The following is a 15,751-nucleotide window of genomic DNA, read 5'->3' as shown; positions in this document are numbered from 1 at the left end:
TGTTGTTGTTGGATATTTGCTGAATAGCATAATCTAAAGTCACTGATAACTTGTGTAACGGTCATTTTACCTTTCTTAACATTTCATAGTGAAAGGGAAGTGAGTATTTGAGTGATTCAGTCATTTTTTTGTTTCTCTGAATGTAACAAGTTTATTTAAATAATTTTTCCATATTTTTCCTTTTTTATCCAGCTTTCCCCCTATGTATCTAGTTCATATGCTAATGGCAGAGATATTTTATTAAAAACCATAATTTATTTTTTTAGTGGTTAACTTTTTTTTTTTTTTGTCTTTGTCTTTTTGGAGTTAATTTTGGGCTTAATGAAAAGTTGCAAATATAATACAGAGAATTTCATATATCCTTCATCCAGAGTCTTCAAACATTATAGTCTTGCATAAGTGTAATTCTGTGATGCAGGACATTTATCACAGCCAACAAATTAACGTTGGTACAGTGCTATTAACTAAAATAAAGAACTTACTTGGATTTCAGCAGTTTCCCCCCTGTTGCCTTTTTTCTGTGCCAGGATCCAATCCAGGATCCTACATTGCATTTAGTTGTAGTGTCTCCACAGTGTTCTCCAGTTTTTTGTAGTTTCCCAGTCTTGTCTTTTCTTTGAGGACTATAATACTTAAGTTATTTTGTAGACTTTCCCTTAATTTGGGTTTTGTCTGCTGTTTTCTCATGCTTAGATTGGAAAGGGTGCTGAAGAGGTAGTAAACCTCAGAACAGCATATAAGGATGTATTATTGGTTATACTAACCCTGAGCGATTGTCTGCCAGGATTCTCCACTGAAACTTATTCTTTTTCCCTTCGTAATTACTAAATATGTAGAGAGTACTTTGACACTATGTGAATATTCTGTTTCTGCTTAAATTTTCACTCACTCTTTCACATTCATCAGTAGATGCTGCCAGTGGCGGTTATTTCCATGGTGTCCTAATGGTGGTTTTATGTTTTTCTCATTCTATCTACATTTATTAATTGGAATTCTTCTGTAAGGAAGGGTGCCACTCCTTGTCAATTACAAAGCAAAATGTATAGTTGTGTTAATATGGGCACATGGATATTTATTCTATTCTGTGGATTATAATCCAATACTATCATTATTGCTTAAGTTGTCCTGACTTTTTCTGCTTGAGATTTGAATGAATATGTTTGTCAAGATGGAGACAAATCTGTTGAAGCCTAAGATGCTCAGAGACTCTTTGGTTTCATTTAACATCTAGCAGAAAGGAGAACAGCCTAATTAATAATCAAGACTTTCCTCCTCAATTCTTGAATCATAATTTGCTGCTTTTTTCATGTCTTCCTCTGTTGGAATTAGACTAGTGAATCTCCCAAATTCAGCATACTCAAAATTGAGTGATACCAAATCTGAAACACCTTGCTTATGAAGTGAATTTAGATTCCATTTGCTAAATGATGAAATTTAGATTTTTATATGTAATTAAATTCCTCATTCTGGAAGCCTCAGGTATTGTTATATTATCAATTATTTCACATTACACATCTTGTTTTTAGGAAAAGAAGAAATATGAAATCCTTCAGAGGGAAGAGTCTGATGAAATCTCTCTTGCCAAAACCCCTAGAGAGGTGGAAATCCCTACTCCAGCTTGTGAATTTAAAGGAGACCATCTGAAAGTATTAACTGATTCCCAGCTCCAGAATGATGCCAGTGGACAAAATGAGAGTGAAATGTTTGATGTACCACTTACCTCCTTAACTGTGAGCAGTGAAGAGTCTCTGACATGTAACACAGAGACTTTAAAGGACGGGGAGGAGATCAGAGCCCACGTTGGGGATGATGCAATCAAGCTCAAGGTCAACCCTGGAGACAGTATTGGAACCAAAGCAGAAACCCTCAAGAACTCTACAGAAGTAGAGGAAGATAAATTGGTACAGTGTGGACCTTCAGAAAGCACGCTGCAATCTAATGTTTCTTATATTCAACAGGAGATAGAAAATTTACAGCTCAGAGAAACTCAGAATAGGAAAGAAGACGAAAGCTTGGGTCTTTCTTCAGAGGTGCTCCAAAATATTGGCTTGCAGAGTCCTTGTGAAGCCAAAGACATTTTTCAGCCACCTAGAGTGAGAAAACTGTATCCCCAGTTGCCAGCTGAAATTGCTGATGATGTACCAGCTTTGGTGGCAGTGAAACCCTTTCTTCGCAATGAGCGCCTCTACCCGGAGCTCCCATCTCAACCGGAAGTGGTGCCATTTACTAAAGAGCAGCTAAAAATCTTTGAGCCCGGTTCATGGCTGGAAAATGTTGAGTCATATTTAGAAGAATTTGACAGCATGGCTCATCAGGACAGGCATGAATTTTATGAGTTGCTTTTGAACTACTCACGATGTAGGAAGCAGCTGCTGCTGGCCGAAGCCGAGCTCCTTGCTCTGACGTCTGATTGTCAAAGTGCTAAAAATCGACTGTGGCATTTTAAGGAGGAACAGTTGTCAGTTCAGGTATATTGACCAGTGTTCTGTAAAGCTTGCGGGAGCCTGGGGAATTTGCAGTGGAGCTGCTGTTCCTGGGATGCCATCGAGGTCTGGAGTCTGCTCTTTCTACCCACGCTGACCTGTGTTAGCCCGTAATAATAGCGTGCAGGGACACAGTGTCCAGGGCCTGCCGGGGCCGAGCAGGTAGCCTGGAGCAATGAAACAGGTTGAGCGGGATGTGGTCACTGAGTAAGCGCATGCCTGGCCCAGCGGGCACAGCTGCTCTCGTGTTCTAGTCCATTGTTGCTGTGAGGCCGTGTTGGCTCAGCACGGCCACGTCTTACGTTTTTCTCAGAGAAGCTGGAAGTCTGGATTTTTACGTGAAAGCTCTTGATTTGTAAACCTTGGCAGCTAAATCCAACGCACACTCATAGACGTACACACATGCACGCACGCACAAGAGGCCAAAGCAAGTCATGTCTCGAGGTCAGATATTTAGCTTGTGACCTTGGGCATAAAGCCAGGAATACCCCCTGGGTAGAGAGTGTCAGGGACAGGATGATCCCTGGAACAAGGTCAAGAACAGATGAGAAAATAGAGAAGGCAACAAGACACGATTCTCTGGAGGCCAGGGTGCCATCAGGAAAGCCACTTCATGGTGGCCTGGGAGGGATGGCAGGAAGAGAAGGCCACTCTTGACAAGTCTGGCAGTGAAAGGAAGTTGGAGGAGATTTCAGAGAGAAGCGTGGGACTTCCCGCCATCCCTAATCCTTATTCCTTGGGAGACCTGTGTATCTCTTTGTAGGTCGGGGGAGGGGGTGTCCTGTGGAGAGGGAAGCATTTGAAAGTACTGAAAAAGACCGGGTAGAATTAAGAACACAGCTGGAGAGTTAATATTGGAAGGAGGGGGTTTCTTTCTTTTGAGCAGCATCACAGAGAATGATGAGGTAAGTACAGAGATGTTTTGAGGTCCCTTGAAGTGGAGGGCATACCATATTGATCTCAGTGTTTGTAAAGTGGAATGTAAGATCATCAGTCATCAGAGTCTGAGAGACAAGCCCTGTGGTTTTCTTGCACTTTCTCCACCTACTTCCTAGGTTTCTCTTCCCTTCTCTCAGCTTGTGATGCCTTTGTGACTGGCATTATACTCCTTGGCACCTGGTGATGTATTATTAACTTTATTGTTTTCTACGTCGTAGTATCGTCCCCTCTCTGATTTGTAAGGTCTTTGAAGATGATGCCTGCTGCCCGGTTCCTTCAAGAGCAAAGAGTAACTGGCTTCATCTGTTACCCTTTTGCCCACTGCTAGGGTATCTGCGAGGATCAAGTGAAAGTTTCAGGCTATCACCGCTACCAGAGAGTGGAGATGAGTGAAAGTGCCCTGGGAGAGCTAAAGAAGCTGTTTGATGCCAAATCCGAGCACCTCCACCAGACCCTGGCTCTGCATTCTTACACCTCTGTGCTCTCCCGGTTGCAAGTGGAGTCTTACATCTATGCGTTGCTCAATAGTTCGGCTGTTCTGAGATCTTTAGCAATTCATCAGGAAGGCCGAGGTGTGTCAGTCACGAGTGTCTGGCTCTTTCTTGTGATCTGAAATGAAAGAAGAGTTGAGGGGTACAGTCTGGTTGAATTGACTGTGTGCTGATTGGCATTGTAAGGACCATTTGTGCTTGCTGGTTTACCTGGCCTCCCCCAACGTAGGACTGAGATGCGCCTTAATAGCATTTCTTACGAGCGGTGCCAGGTCTCCTTCCCTGTAGGCTGACATTCTCTGCTTCTCTAGGAAGCCAGATGTTTGCTTTTTATCATTAACGTCTCTTAACTGTCCTAATTTATGTGCTTGTTACCAAGTGGAGTCCAAATACAGTTTTTGATTCTAAAGCTAATAATCAGAATACTTTTTCACTCTCTGTTGCACTTTATATATGCTTGTCCCTTTTGTTGGGCTGTTTTATTTAATTTTCATCAGAGCAATTATAATGCTCTGGATTTTTCATTTTATTTTGGATTTGAAGAAATTAGCCTTTACCATATGATGTATTGAGTATTAGTTACTCAATTTTTATTTCTGGGAGAGTTAGTAGGATCATTTAAAATAAAAAAATTCCTCCCTTTTATTGTTTTAATAACTAATCAAAGAGCTGGAGCCAGGCCTGAGATCTGCTGACTTTTAAATTAAAAAAATACATTTTGATGAAGTTATTTTTTCTTGCTTTGAAATACTTCACAGATACTTTTTTGGTTTATGTATTTAGTAGAAAGTCAGATCTTTTGATGAAAATTTTCTCCTTGGATTTTCATCTGAACTAAATATTTTGAATGGTTAATTTTTTGGGCTGTTCTTTTTTAAGTGGAGACACTAAAAATTTTCCCCTAAATACCATTTATGTGGGACTCATTTAATCCTCTCTTTACTTTATAGCTTCTAAACAGATAGCAAGCATTCCTTCTGATCTGTGTCAGCTAAAGGAGTGCATTAGTGTCTTGTTCATGCTCACCAGGAGGGTTAATGAAGATGCTCAGTTCCATGACGATATTCTTCTGTGGCTGCAGAAATTGGTAAGGAAATAGAAGTAGACACGGTAGTCTTTCTATTATTTCCCTGATCATTTAAGAATTATCTCTGACTGCATTATAGTTTTTTCCTTCAATGGTTTCTTCAGCTAATTCATGTAATATGTTAGTTACATTTTCTTTGCTTATGGCACATGGAAATAAGATAGCCTTACCCAGTGCATTATTAGACCTACAGTGCTTTTCTGTTGGATAAACTTTATCTTAAATGATCTCTGGCCTTCAACTTTGGAGGAAATGAAAGTGTGGGAAGCATGCTAAATTTGAGACTGGATGTATATTCAGAATATGGGTATGTGAGCTAAAAATTGTCCATATCACTTTTTTTTTTATCATCTTATGTTTAACGCTGCACGTAGTCATACTTTAAAACAATTTTTTTAAGGGGAAGCAAAGAAAGGAGTCAGGATTTGGGAAATTTAGGAAAGATATTAGATGTGTCTTACGTTGGGGGAGGGGTTTGTTTATTGGTTGTGTTTCTTGATGGGGCTGCCTTGCGTGTTTTTTTTGGGTTCATGCTAGAGTTCTTAGATATGGGTTGAGGTTCTAAGCGTACTTTTTTGGATTTGAGAAACTATTACAAACTGGAAATAGGTTAAACTACTTGATTTATATTTACTCACATCTGGTCAGGAACATTAGTGATTTGTAATTTGCCAGATGAAAAAGATTGGGTTTGTGGAGAAACTTCTTATGATATTCTTATCACAGTGATTATGGATTCAGAGGCCTCTGTGTATCGCTGTGGTAGGCGCTCAACCAGCCAATGGTGTGTCTTAGGTCTGGTTACTCTTTTGAAAGATCACATGTATTTAAATATCAGATAAGTGATTTCACTGGAGCCCTAGATACATTTGTCCTTATAAATAGTAAAACCATGTGTCCTTTGTTGTTCAGGTGTCAGTGTTACAAAGAGTCGGCTGTCCTGGAGATCACCTCTTTCTTCTAAACCATATTCTTCGCTGCCCAGCTGGTGTTAGTAAATGGGCTATTCCTTTTATCCAGGTATGATACTGTTTGTTTTTAAAAATTGAAAAAAAAATGGTAATGACTTTTTTATGGGGGAGGGGGAGGTAATTAGGTTTATATATTTATTTATTTTAAAGGAAACACTGGGGATTGAACCCAGGACCTTGAGCATGCTCAGCATGCACTGCCACTGAGCTATACCCTCCCCCCACCCAGATACGATATTGGTAAACATTTTTCTTGAAGAAATTGCTTAAAAAAATAAGCCTACTTAAAAAAACTGATATTTAAAATAAAATTATTAGAATATATCCAGTATGTATTCATAGGCGTTATTATGCTGCAACTTCTTGGACCACCCAAATTGATGAAATTAAGATAGAAATGCAGAAGTTCAGCTGTAGTCTGGCTTGGTGGGTTCAGTGATATTTAATAATGTAAAATTTCTGTGCAGGAAGGCCTGCTAGGAGTTTTTTTTTCTGTAATACTCATCACACTGTCCTAAATTAGTACACCTCACACTGTAACTGGTACAGATACAGAAAGAAACCACCAGCATCTCAGAGTTACTTAACACAAACAGAGATCTTAGGACTGTGTGATCAACTCTCAGATAATCAACTTAGGCGTTGATTATATGATTTATAGTTTCTCTTCTCTGCTGCTTGCCTTTGGGTTGTGTTGTTACTCACAGCAACCACTCAGATGGGTAGGTAGGAGCCAAATGTATACCAAGTTCAACTTCTCCACGTTACCTTTTCTTTAGTATTTCCGGTGGCGAGAAGTTTGAATCCTTTTAGGTACAGGAAAGATTTTTTTGTTTTTGTTTGGATTAAAGTAGCAGCAGCCTCCTGCCTCTCACACTGTTGCAGGTAATTGATGTAAATGGCTCAGCCACCTGTACGCTTGGAACACAGCCCAGTCAGGACTGCCAGGTAACCCACCAGATGTGTCCTCACTCTGGTGGATTAGGTACCAGTTCCACTTTTGTTTTCTTGTATCCTTCGTCAGAATGCGGGTGAACTGAGATTATGGAGGTTTGGGTTGTTGATTTTGTACAGTATGCCTTTTCCTTTTCTGATTTCAGATCAAAGTTATGAATAACCCATCAGGGGTCTTTCATTTTATGCAGTCCCTTGCCCTGCTAATGTCTCCTGTCAAGTAAGTGTTGGAAGAACTATGTGAAGTAGAAATTAAAATATTCTTATTATCAAACGATTGGCTTCCTAAACTGTCCAGATCCAAACAACTGCTAAAGGAGGAAGAGTCAGCATTCCAGAATTTAACACTGTGGGTTTTCTTTGGGTTGAATATCCTTTGTCCCAAAGTGACCCTTTTAACCACTTATGTGTAAATGATGAGCTCTTTTGGGTCCCCCTTTTTAGTGGATTTTTTCACTCCTGTCATGTAGGTTGTGGTACTTCTTTGGGGATTAAAAAAAACCGATGATCTGTTCCTTAGAAGGAAAGATTTAGTGGCAGAGAAAAAAAAAACCCTCAAAGAGATTCAAGTGCTAAATCATGTGAAGCTATGGTTGATGCAATGGAAATGAAGAGGGTGAAAAGAGTGGGATGGTAGTCAGAGGGGGTTCCCAGGGGTTGGCGGGGTTTGAAGAACGGAACTGATTTCAGCAGGAGAGGAGCAGTAAGAAGGGCATTGTGGGTGGAGAGAACAGGGAAGGATGGCTGTGCTGGCAACAGGTAGGCGATCAGCTTGGCTGGAGTGGACGGGTGTGTGGGAGGTGGTAATAAAGATGAACAGTTAGGGTTGGTCGGACTAGAAGGCCTTGAAATTAAGACAGAGATCTGCGATGGTCTGGGCTTTGTAGCAACTGAGGGTTTCTGAACAAGGATAAAAGTTGCATTTAAGGAAGATCAGGATGGACTGGAGGCGGCAGATGTGCTTCTGCTTCATTGAATGACAGTTGCATTCGTCTGACTCTCCTGATTCTAGAACCCAGCCCTGCATCAGGAGGGCACATCCTTAACTGGGGGAGAGGGCAGAGCTGTGTCTAGGTGACCTTGAACTGTGTTAGTACTATTGGCTGTTGGTTGAGGAAAACCTTTCTGCCTCTGAGCCTGAATTAGGGTAACAGTAGTGGGTAGGAGAAAATGGGGTACCTGAGCATCCTTCCTAGGAAAGGGTTAAGGAGCTGATTAGATAAGGAAAATGGGAGAAAGGAGTGGCTCGGACCTAACTGTAGACTCTGAGTCTGAGTGACTGAGAGGGTGCTGGCAGCCTCAACAGACTGAAAAGGCAGAAAGGAGAGCTGTTGGGTAAGGAGGAAAATTTGAGGTCATTGGGGCTTGCAGGTGACAGCTGCCAGTGGACACATGGAGCTCAGGGCTGGAGCTCCTGGGATTGAAAGAGTAGTGGTAGAGCTACAGAGCTGAAAGTCACAGAGGAGAGTTCTTGGGGAAGAAAGGAAGGAGTGGGAGAATTTTCAGGGTCAGGCCAGAGAGGAAGGAACAGCAAACTGAGAACTGGCTGGTGGTCTCAGAGAAGGAACTTCTCTGATTACCCCTCATCGCCAGGTCCAGCCACCACCGTGTAAAAGCCTGGCAGGCAGGAATGCTCCCAGAGTCCTCTCTCTCACTGCCTGGATGCAGGGGGCTGCTCCTACACGTGGTAGATGTGATTTGACTTAATGTTTTAGCATTTAGATGTGCTTTTCCCCCTAAACCTGCTTGTGCGTTACCTGCGCATTTTCCTTTTTTATTCAATGAGCATGTTTCCTGTACACGTTGTAAGCAGCTAGAGTGAAGGTCCTGCAGTGGTCCTGAGTGTTCTGAGGTCCCGCCTTGTGCAGGAGCTGTGTGCTGCATAACTGCTTCTCTGTGGTTACTCATCCTTACTAACTGAGAACAGCAGTGGTCTCTACGCCAGACTTAGTGAAGTTTTGGTCCCCGGGAGTTTTAGCCAGTTCCTATTTCTTGTGTACCAGTTTAAACCATTTGAACAATAGGTTGGTGTCTGACTGCTCTTCGGGGTGAGTAGGCGATCCAGAATGCATGCAGCGGGCTTTCTGGGTTTATGTTTCTGTAATTGAGCCATTGCCCTCGTCCTTCAGAAATCGAGCAGCGTTCCTGTGCCACATGAAGCCCAGCGAGCGGAAGCCATCGTCCTCAGGGCCTGCGCCTGGGACGTGGACGCTAGTGGACGAGGGAGGAGAAGAGGTAACTCGTCATGTCTGTTTCATCTTGAGTCATCAGTTTTGAGCTCTTCTTTTCATGTGCCAGGTATCATTCTAAGCCCATTTCACATGGAATTTAATTTAATCTCATTTAATTCTCCCCACAACCCCATGAGGCGAGGACTTTTGTCATCCTCATTTTACAGATGAGGAAACTGAGGTGTGGGCTTGGGGAGGGGGAATTTGTCCCAAATCACGTGGTCAGTAAATGGCAGAGCCTCGAGCCTGTGCTGTGAGCCAGTGTCTCTGCTGCCCTTCTGTAGACCTTCTCCCTGTGCACCTGGGAGAGTTTGGGACCTGGAGATATTTACATGTTATGTACACGTTCCGTAAAGATTTTCTTTCATGTGGCAACAACTTTCTGGGCTTGAGAGCTCACCTGCAGATACTCTGAATCTGTATAATGAAGAGTGGAGCTTACTAAGGTTCTGCCTTAATACTTACAAACTTACCCAGATCTTCTCACTTGAAAGACAGAAGATGGTTCTCTATTTTAGATGACAATTTAATGATCAAAATCCAATTTCTCAAGATAATACTTATTGATTTTTCTTTCTACTATACACATGGTCAGTATATTGGTAAGGAATTTCTTTTTTTCCAGCTAGTTATCCGTCCTAGTGTGTTTTTATGATCTAAATCCTGATTTGATGTTCCTTTGCAAGATTGGCCAGGGACTGGATTTAGTAAAACCCTTTCTTATTTATTTATTTATTTTAAAAAACATCAAAACAAGATTGAAATATAGTTGATTTACAATATTGTGTTAGTTTCTGGTGTACAGCATAGTGATTCAGTTATACATGTTTATGTATATGCATTGTTCTTCATATTCTTTTTTTTATTATAGGTTATTATAAGCTATTGAATATAGTTTCCTGTGCTGTACAGTAGGACTTTGTTGTTTATCTGTTTTGTATGTAGTAGTTTATATCTGCTAATCCCCAACTCCTGATTTGTCGCTCAAACCCCTTCTCTTTAAAAGGAGTTGAAAGGTTGCAGTGGACACTCCTTAGAATGACATCGTGGCAGCTGTGGGATTGTGTCTGCGTATTCACCCAAGGATCCATTCAGAAGTGGGAGCCCCCTCACACTCATTTTGCTCTTCCTGTGGCTTGTAGGAGGCAGTGGGGTGGTGGTAAATGATGTGGGCATGTAGGCATTTTTGCTGGAGACTGAACAGTCATCCTGGAGAGAACTTCTCAGGAGCTAGTGCAATCTGGTCTTTTAAAGATCGTTATGGAGCAGATTAGTCTTTTTTTTTTTTCTGATAGGTTTCCTGCGTTTCATCCCAGAGACAGGTACTGGTTAAGGACGCTGGTTAGCCCTCACTGAATGCTGAGTGGATTCAGGACCCTGGGGAGGGAAGAGACTGTTGGGAGTGCTGTTGACTCAGAAAAAGCTGTGTGGCAGAAGGCTCTCTGGATTGTCCACATTAGAGGTTTCTTGACACTGGCAACCTGACACTGTGTATTGAAACTACCTGGGCAACTTAAAAACCTTGCCCCGGCCCACACCCAGACACCCGAGTGTTTAAAAGCCTCCCTGGTGATTCTAATTTCCATTTGGAGTGAGAACTGCTGCTCTAGGTAGAGTTTCTGAGGATCTTGTTTGCTAGCCATCTGGGACACATATAGGCTAAAAATGAGTGGCTTCAGAAAGTTGTGAATGAATTGCATTAGCCCCTTGTTGAAGTTGAGGTGGTACATTCTTCAGGATCTCTGAGTCTTTTTACAGTACTCCCTTCTGAATGTAGCATATCTTAGGACACCGATCTTAGGACACAAATTTCGTCTCTAAGGATACTTTAGTGCTCCGTATCTAACAGAATACCCCAACTGTTCCCCTTATGTGATCCCTGTGTATGCCCACTATTATTTCTATTCTGTTTTCAATAGTACTGATTGACAGCAGGACTTCAGTTATCCTTCGCAAATGTTAATTGCTTCTTGATAAGTCAGTTGAGTATTGCAGTAGACCTTAATTTTGGGCCAGGGAAAGACTTGTAGCTAAAATCACTTGGATTCTAGTGCCTCGTTCTTTAATCGATGTCAGAGCACTGAGCTTTATAGTAAGATTCCCACCCTAAAGGAATTTTTAAAATCTTCTTTGGGATGGAAATTTAATGAGAGCAGTTTCAGCCACTGAAGAATGGATATGACCCAGATACACATAAAATTGTGCTTGTATTTTCAGGGGATTTTTCAGGTCGTCTAATGGAACTGATAGTATAAATCTCTGTCCTGGATGAGAAGTCCACGAAGACTCATGAGAATACCACAGGTGTACCGTCAGGACCTGTAATAATGCAGCTCCTGTAACTCTAGACCATGGCGTGATCTGATCGAATCACCTGACATGATTCTGCATCCTTTCCCTCAGGATGAAGACCCTGAGACCAGTTGGAGTCTCCTTAATGAAGATGATTTGGTTATTCTTTTATCCCAGTTTCCATTTCATGAACTTTTTCAGCATCTTCTTGGGTTTAAAGCAAAAGGTAGGCTAATTGCCTTTGCCATATGTGAAGTGCGGTGGGGGCGAGCTCGGACACAGGAACTTAGCATCACGTCCCGTGCAGGCTCCTGATTCAGGTCCCCCTGTGCCTGGTCATACTCTACGGAAATGATTGCCCCCCCTTGATGAGGCTTCCTTTCTTCCTCTTGTGATTGTAGTTTCTTCCCTGGTGCTTCGATGCAAAAAGGTTGACCAGCGGCGCACTGCTCAGCTTTAATGAACTGTGTTAATTTTAGACTTTGTCTCAAGTTTCCCGTATCATGTTGACATGGGAGCCAGAGCAGTGGGGATTCTCCATCTTGGCCTTGTTTCCTTATCGAAGTATTTACATCTGTATCTTTCAGTGTTTTCCCATAGTAATTACAAGTTTTTTTTTCTTTGATCAACTTCTAGGTGATTATTTACCTGAAACAACAAGACCTCAAGAGATGATGAAAATGTTTGCCTTTGCTAACTCCTTAGTGGAACTTCTGGCTGTGGGGTTAGAAACTTTTAATAGAGCACGCTATAGGCAGTTTGTGAAGCGAATCGGTTACATGATGAGGTAATACTGACGTTTCTACTTACCTTCACCCTGGTCAGTCCCAGATACTGTGTAATTGGGATGGTGGACATTTGGTAACAGAGTTCAGGTCTCATTTCTAATAAAATTAAGAATTTCTGGGGGAAGGGGATAGCTCAAATGGTAAAGCGCATGCTTAGCATGCATGAGGTCCTGGGCTCAATCCCCACTACTTCTTCTAAAAAAAAATAAATAAACCTGATTACCTTCCCCCCAGGAAAAAAAAAAAGAATTTCGTTCTTCACTATCTACCCGATCAGAATTTTAAATAAATACTCCCAGTCAGAATGTTTGGTTAATTATCTCAGATTTAACTGGTTTGCTAGGTAACTGTTCTTGGAGTCAAGATCCTCACAGCAGCTGCTAGGCTGAACTTGGCCAGAGATAAGGGGTCAGAGAAAACACAGAGTCTTCCCCTTTCTTCACACTCTCTTCTCTTCGGCCTCCTAGCTGTTGCCTGGGAGTTGTCAAATGGCAGTGACTCTTTTGCACCATTGCTCCCCTGTTTTTTTCTCGTATTTGTTATTCTGATTTCTGTAAAATACCACTTAAAGAAAATTGCAAAAGACTTCATGCATGGCCCTGGATTTTGCACTGGGGAAGCATTGTTTATCTGAGTGAAAGGTGGGTTTCTGTTTTTGTTATCAAGCATGAGTAAATGTTGAGACCATGGACTGCTTTTTGTTGAATTTTGTGTCCTCTTTTCTGTATCATCAATTTTCCTATCTTTACTAGATTCCTTACAACATATAAATACACTGGCATTTCTTCTAACCTCTCTTACCTCAAAAGAAAAGTTCCAAAAAACCAAAAAATTCCTCCCACTCCCTAATTTGTTTCCAAAACATAATTGACTGATTATTTTAAATATGTATGCATCAGCTTTATAAATCCAGATAAGTGATGCAGGATGCCCTGAAAAACTTGGACTCTGCACAGTCAGGCTTTTCCCTCCAGCACTACCCACGCAGCTCTTAAGAATGAAGATTGCAGGTGGGGAGAGTATGACTCAGTGGTAGAGAGCGTGCTTAGCATTCACAAGGTCCTGGGTTCAATCCCCAGTCCCTCCACTAAAAAGTAGTTAAATAAATAAACTTAATTACTTACCCTCACCAAAAAAAAAAAAAAAAAAAAAAAAAGAAGAATGAAGATTGCTAGTAAACTTTGTGCTGCTGTCTAATCCGATGGCCAGCTCTCAAGCCTTCATCCTGCTTTACTGCTCACACAGTTCATACAGCAGCCTTTGTTGTGATTTATCCTTAAAATACTTTCTTTGCTTGGCTTCCAGGATACCACGTTCTGGTTTCTCCTCCATTTCACTGGCTGTTCATTTTCTGCCCCCTTGGCTATTTCATTCTCACTTCCCAGACTTCTTAATGTTGGAATGTCTCAGGGCTCTGTCCCTGGACCTCTTCTCTTTATCCACACCTGCTTTTGGGGATCTCCTCTAATCTCATGTCTTTAAATATCATCTAAATATGGTTAAAATTCTGAGTTGTGTTTCCGGCCCTTACCTTTTTCATAAGCTTGTATATCCAGCTGCCAACTCAGCATCTCCATTTGGGTGACTCACAGTCATTATAATTTAAGAATTGCAAAGTGGACTCACTCTCCCCACCTCCCAAACTGCTCTTCCCACAGTCTTTTTAATTTCAGCAAGTGGCAACTTCATTCTTCCAGTTGCTCGGGCCGGAGCATCTGATGTCATCCCCGACTTTTCTTTTTACATCCCACATCCACTCTTAATAGTCAGTTCTATCATCTCTACCATCAAAGTACCATCTTTCATCAAATCTAAGATGCCACCAATTCTAAAGATGTATTCTTTGCGCCACTAAGAAAGGAAAAATGCCGCCAAATTATGGTGTGTCATCAATTTCAATGCACATTCCAAATGTCGAGATTAAAGTGTGAAAGATATGCATCCTTTGAATCAGTCAAACATCCGGTTTCTGAAATCCAGCCTCTTCTCACCACATTCATTGCTACCACCGCAGTTCATTTTCGGTTATTTCTTACCAGTTATCACAACAGCCAACGACTTGTCTTCCTGCTTTTGCCCTTGTCCCCACCCCGCCAACCCCCCCCATCCCCCAGCTTATTCTCATAACACCCGCCAGTGTTCCTTGTAAATCATGGTCAGCTCGTGGTGCTTCTCTGCTCAGACCCTGCTGCTCCCAGTCTCATTCAGAGTAGAAGCCACAGTGTTCACAGTGGCCTCCAGGAGCCTTCAGGGGCTGGTTTCCTGTCACTTTTTTCATTTCCTCTCCAGCTGGTCTCCCCCTCACTTACTTTAGTGCATTGGCTGCCTTGCTGTTCCTCCAACATACTGAGCACACCTTGGAGCCTTCCCTCTGGCCGCTTCCTCTGCCCGGATGCCCTGCCCTCGGACAGCCCTGTGACTGCTTCCGGCTTTTACGCATGTGTCCCTCTGCAGTGAGGCCCCAACTCCAGAGGAGCTTTATCCCTTCTCCTGCTAATTTTTCTGTGTCACTTATAACCACACGATAGACTGTATATTTTACTTCATTTTGTTTATTGGCTGTTTGCCCTCCACTAAATGTAAGCTCCACGAGGGCAGGGTTTTTCCCCCTCCGTTGCACTGCCTTTAGAACCTAGAAGGTAGTAAGTAAGTGCTCAGTAAATACGTATTGAATAAAGAGATGTTTCAAATGGAGCGTAGAGGCGCCGGGGTTGAGTGTGCATGTGCAAAGTGCTGTGTTGTCTTTCCTCTCGCTCAGGATGACCCTTGGTTATGTGAGTGACCACTGGGCACAGTTCGTGAGCCACAACCAAGGCTCGGGATTGGCCCTGCAGCCCTACTCCATGGAGAAACTGCAGGTTGAGTTCGATGAGCTGTTTTTGAGAGCTGTCCTCCATGTGCTGAAAGCCAAAAGGTAAGACCTGTGATGATCATTGTTGAGAACTCATCCCTGGCTAGTGAGAAAGAGTGGCGTGAAAGTCATTGACTGAAGAGAGCTCTTATAGTAATGTCGCAGCGTGTTTCGTCTATTTCTTATCTTGAATTCTTGGGCTTTGGTTTTCCCTTGTCTGTAGCGTTGACTGAAATGATCAGGTTTCTTTCAGTCTTAAAATAACCTGCTTCTGCCGTCTTAGTTTTGCCACCCAGAACTTTTGGGGTAACTTCGAGCAGGGGTTGAATTGTATTTCACACCCAGCTCTAGTGCCCACGGTGAGGCAGAGTAGGCCCTCAGCACGCGGAGCAAATGATTTGCTGCTTTTGCTGTTCAAGTTGTCCCACTGAGGGTTTTCAGGTCTAGGACTGTCGCAGGTCCCGGTGCCCTGTCTTGGCTGAGTAGATGCTGTCCTCTCATCATGGCATCTTTTTGCTGCTTACAGCCTGGGATACGTTTGAGACAGGAGGGGGCACAACAGCTCGTCCTGCACCATCTTCCCTGAGCTTCTGGACAAGTGCCGGAGCGGGTTCTGCTGCAGCAGCGTGCCCCCCACGATGAGGTGGGGGCCGGCCTCCAACCC

The 15,751-nt window shown here is 42.5% G+C and overlaps 1 protein-coding gene across 1 annotated transcript in view; it reads left to right on the top strand.

Annotated features, from left to right (window-relative positions):
- The window catches only part of EPG5 (ectopic P-granules 5 autophagy tethering factor), a 109,369-nt gene that overhangs the window by 9,727 nt on the left and 83,891 nt on the right, over positions 1–15,751 (top strand). Inside the window, exons 2-10 of the mRNA XM_031441986.2 lie at positions 1,527–2,468; positions 3,751–3,994; positions 4,864–5,000; positions 5,913–6,020; positions 7,072–7,145; positions 9,055–9,160; positions 11,560–11,674; positions 12,085–12,235; positions 14,995–15,150. Of these exons, the coding sequence (XP_031297846.2) occupies positions 1,527–2,468; positions 3,751–3,994; positions 4,864–5,000; positions 5,913–6,020; positions 7,072–7,145; positions 9,055–9,160; positions 11,560–11,674; positions 12,085–12,235; positions 14,995–15,150 (2,033 nt within the window). The remainder of the gene's footprint in view (positions 1–1,526; positions 2,469–3,750; positions 3,995–4,863; positions 5,001–5,912; positions 6,021–7,071; positions 7,146–9,054; positions 9,161–11,559; positions 11,675–12,084; positions 12,236–14,994; positions 15,151–15,751) is intronic.

This window comes from Camelus dromedarius, chromosome 28, assembly GCF_036321535.1.
Source record: "Camelus dromedarius isolate mCamDro1 chromosome 28, mCamDro1.pat, whole genome shotgun sequence".
Taxonomy (NCBI): domain Eukaryota; kingdom Metazoa; phylum Chordata; class Mammalia; order Artiodactyla; family Camelidae; genus Camelus; species Camelus dromedarius.
The sequence above is the reverse complement of the archived record's forward strand: the minus strand, read 5'-3'. Positions and strand labels throughout refer to the sequence as shown.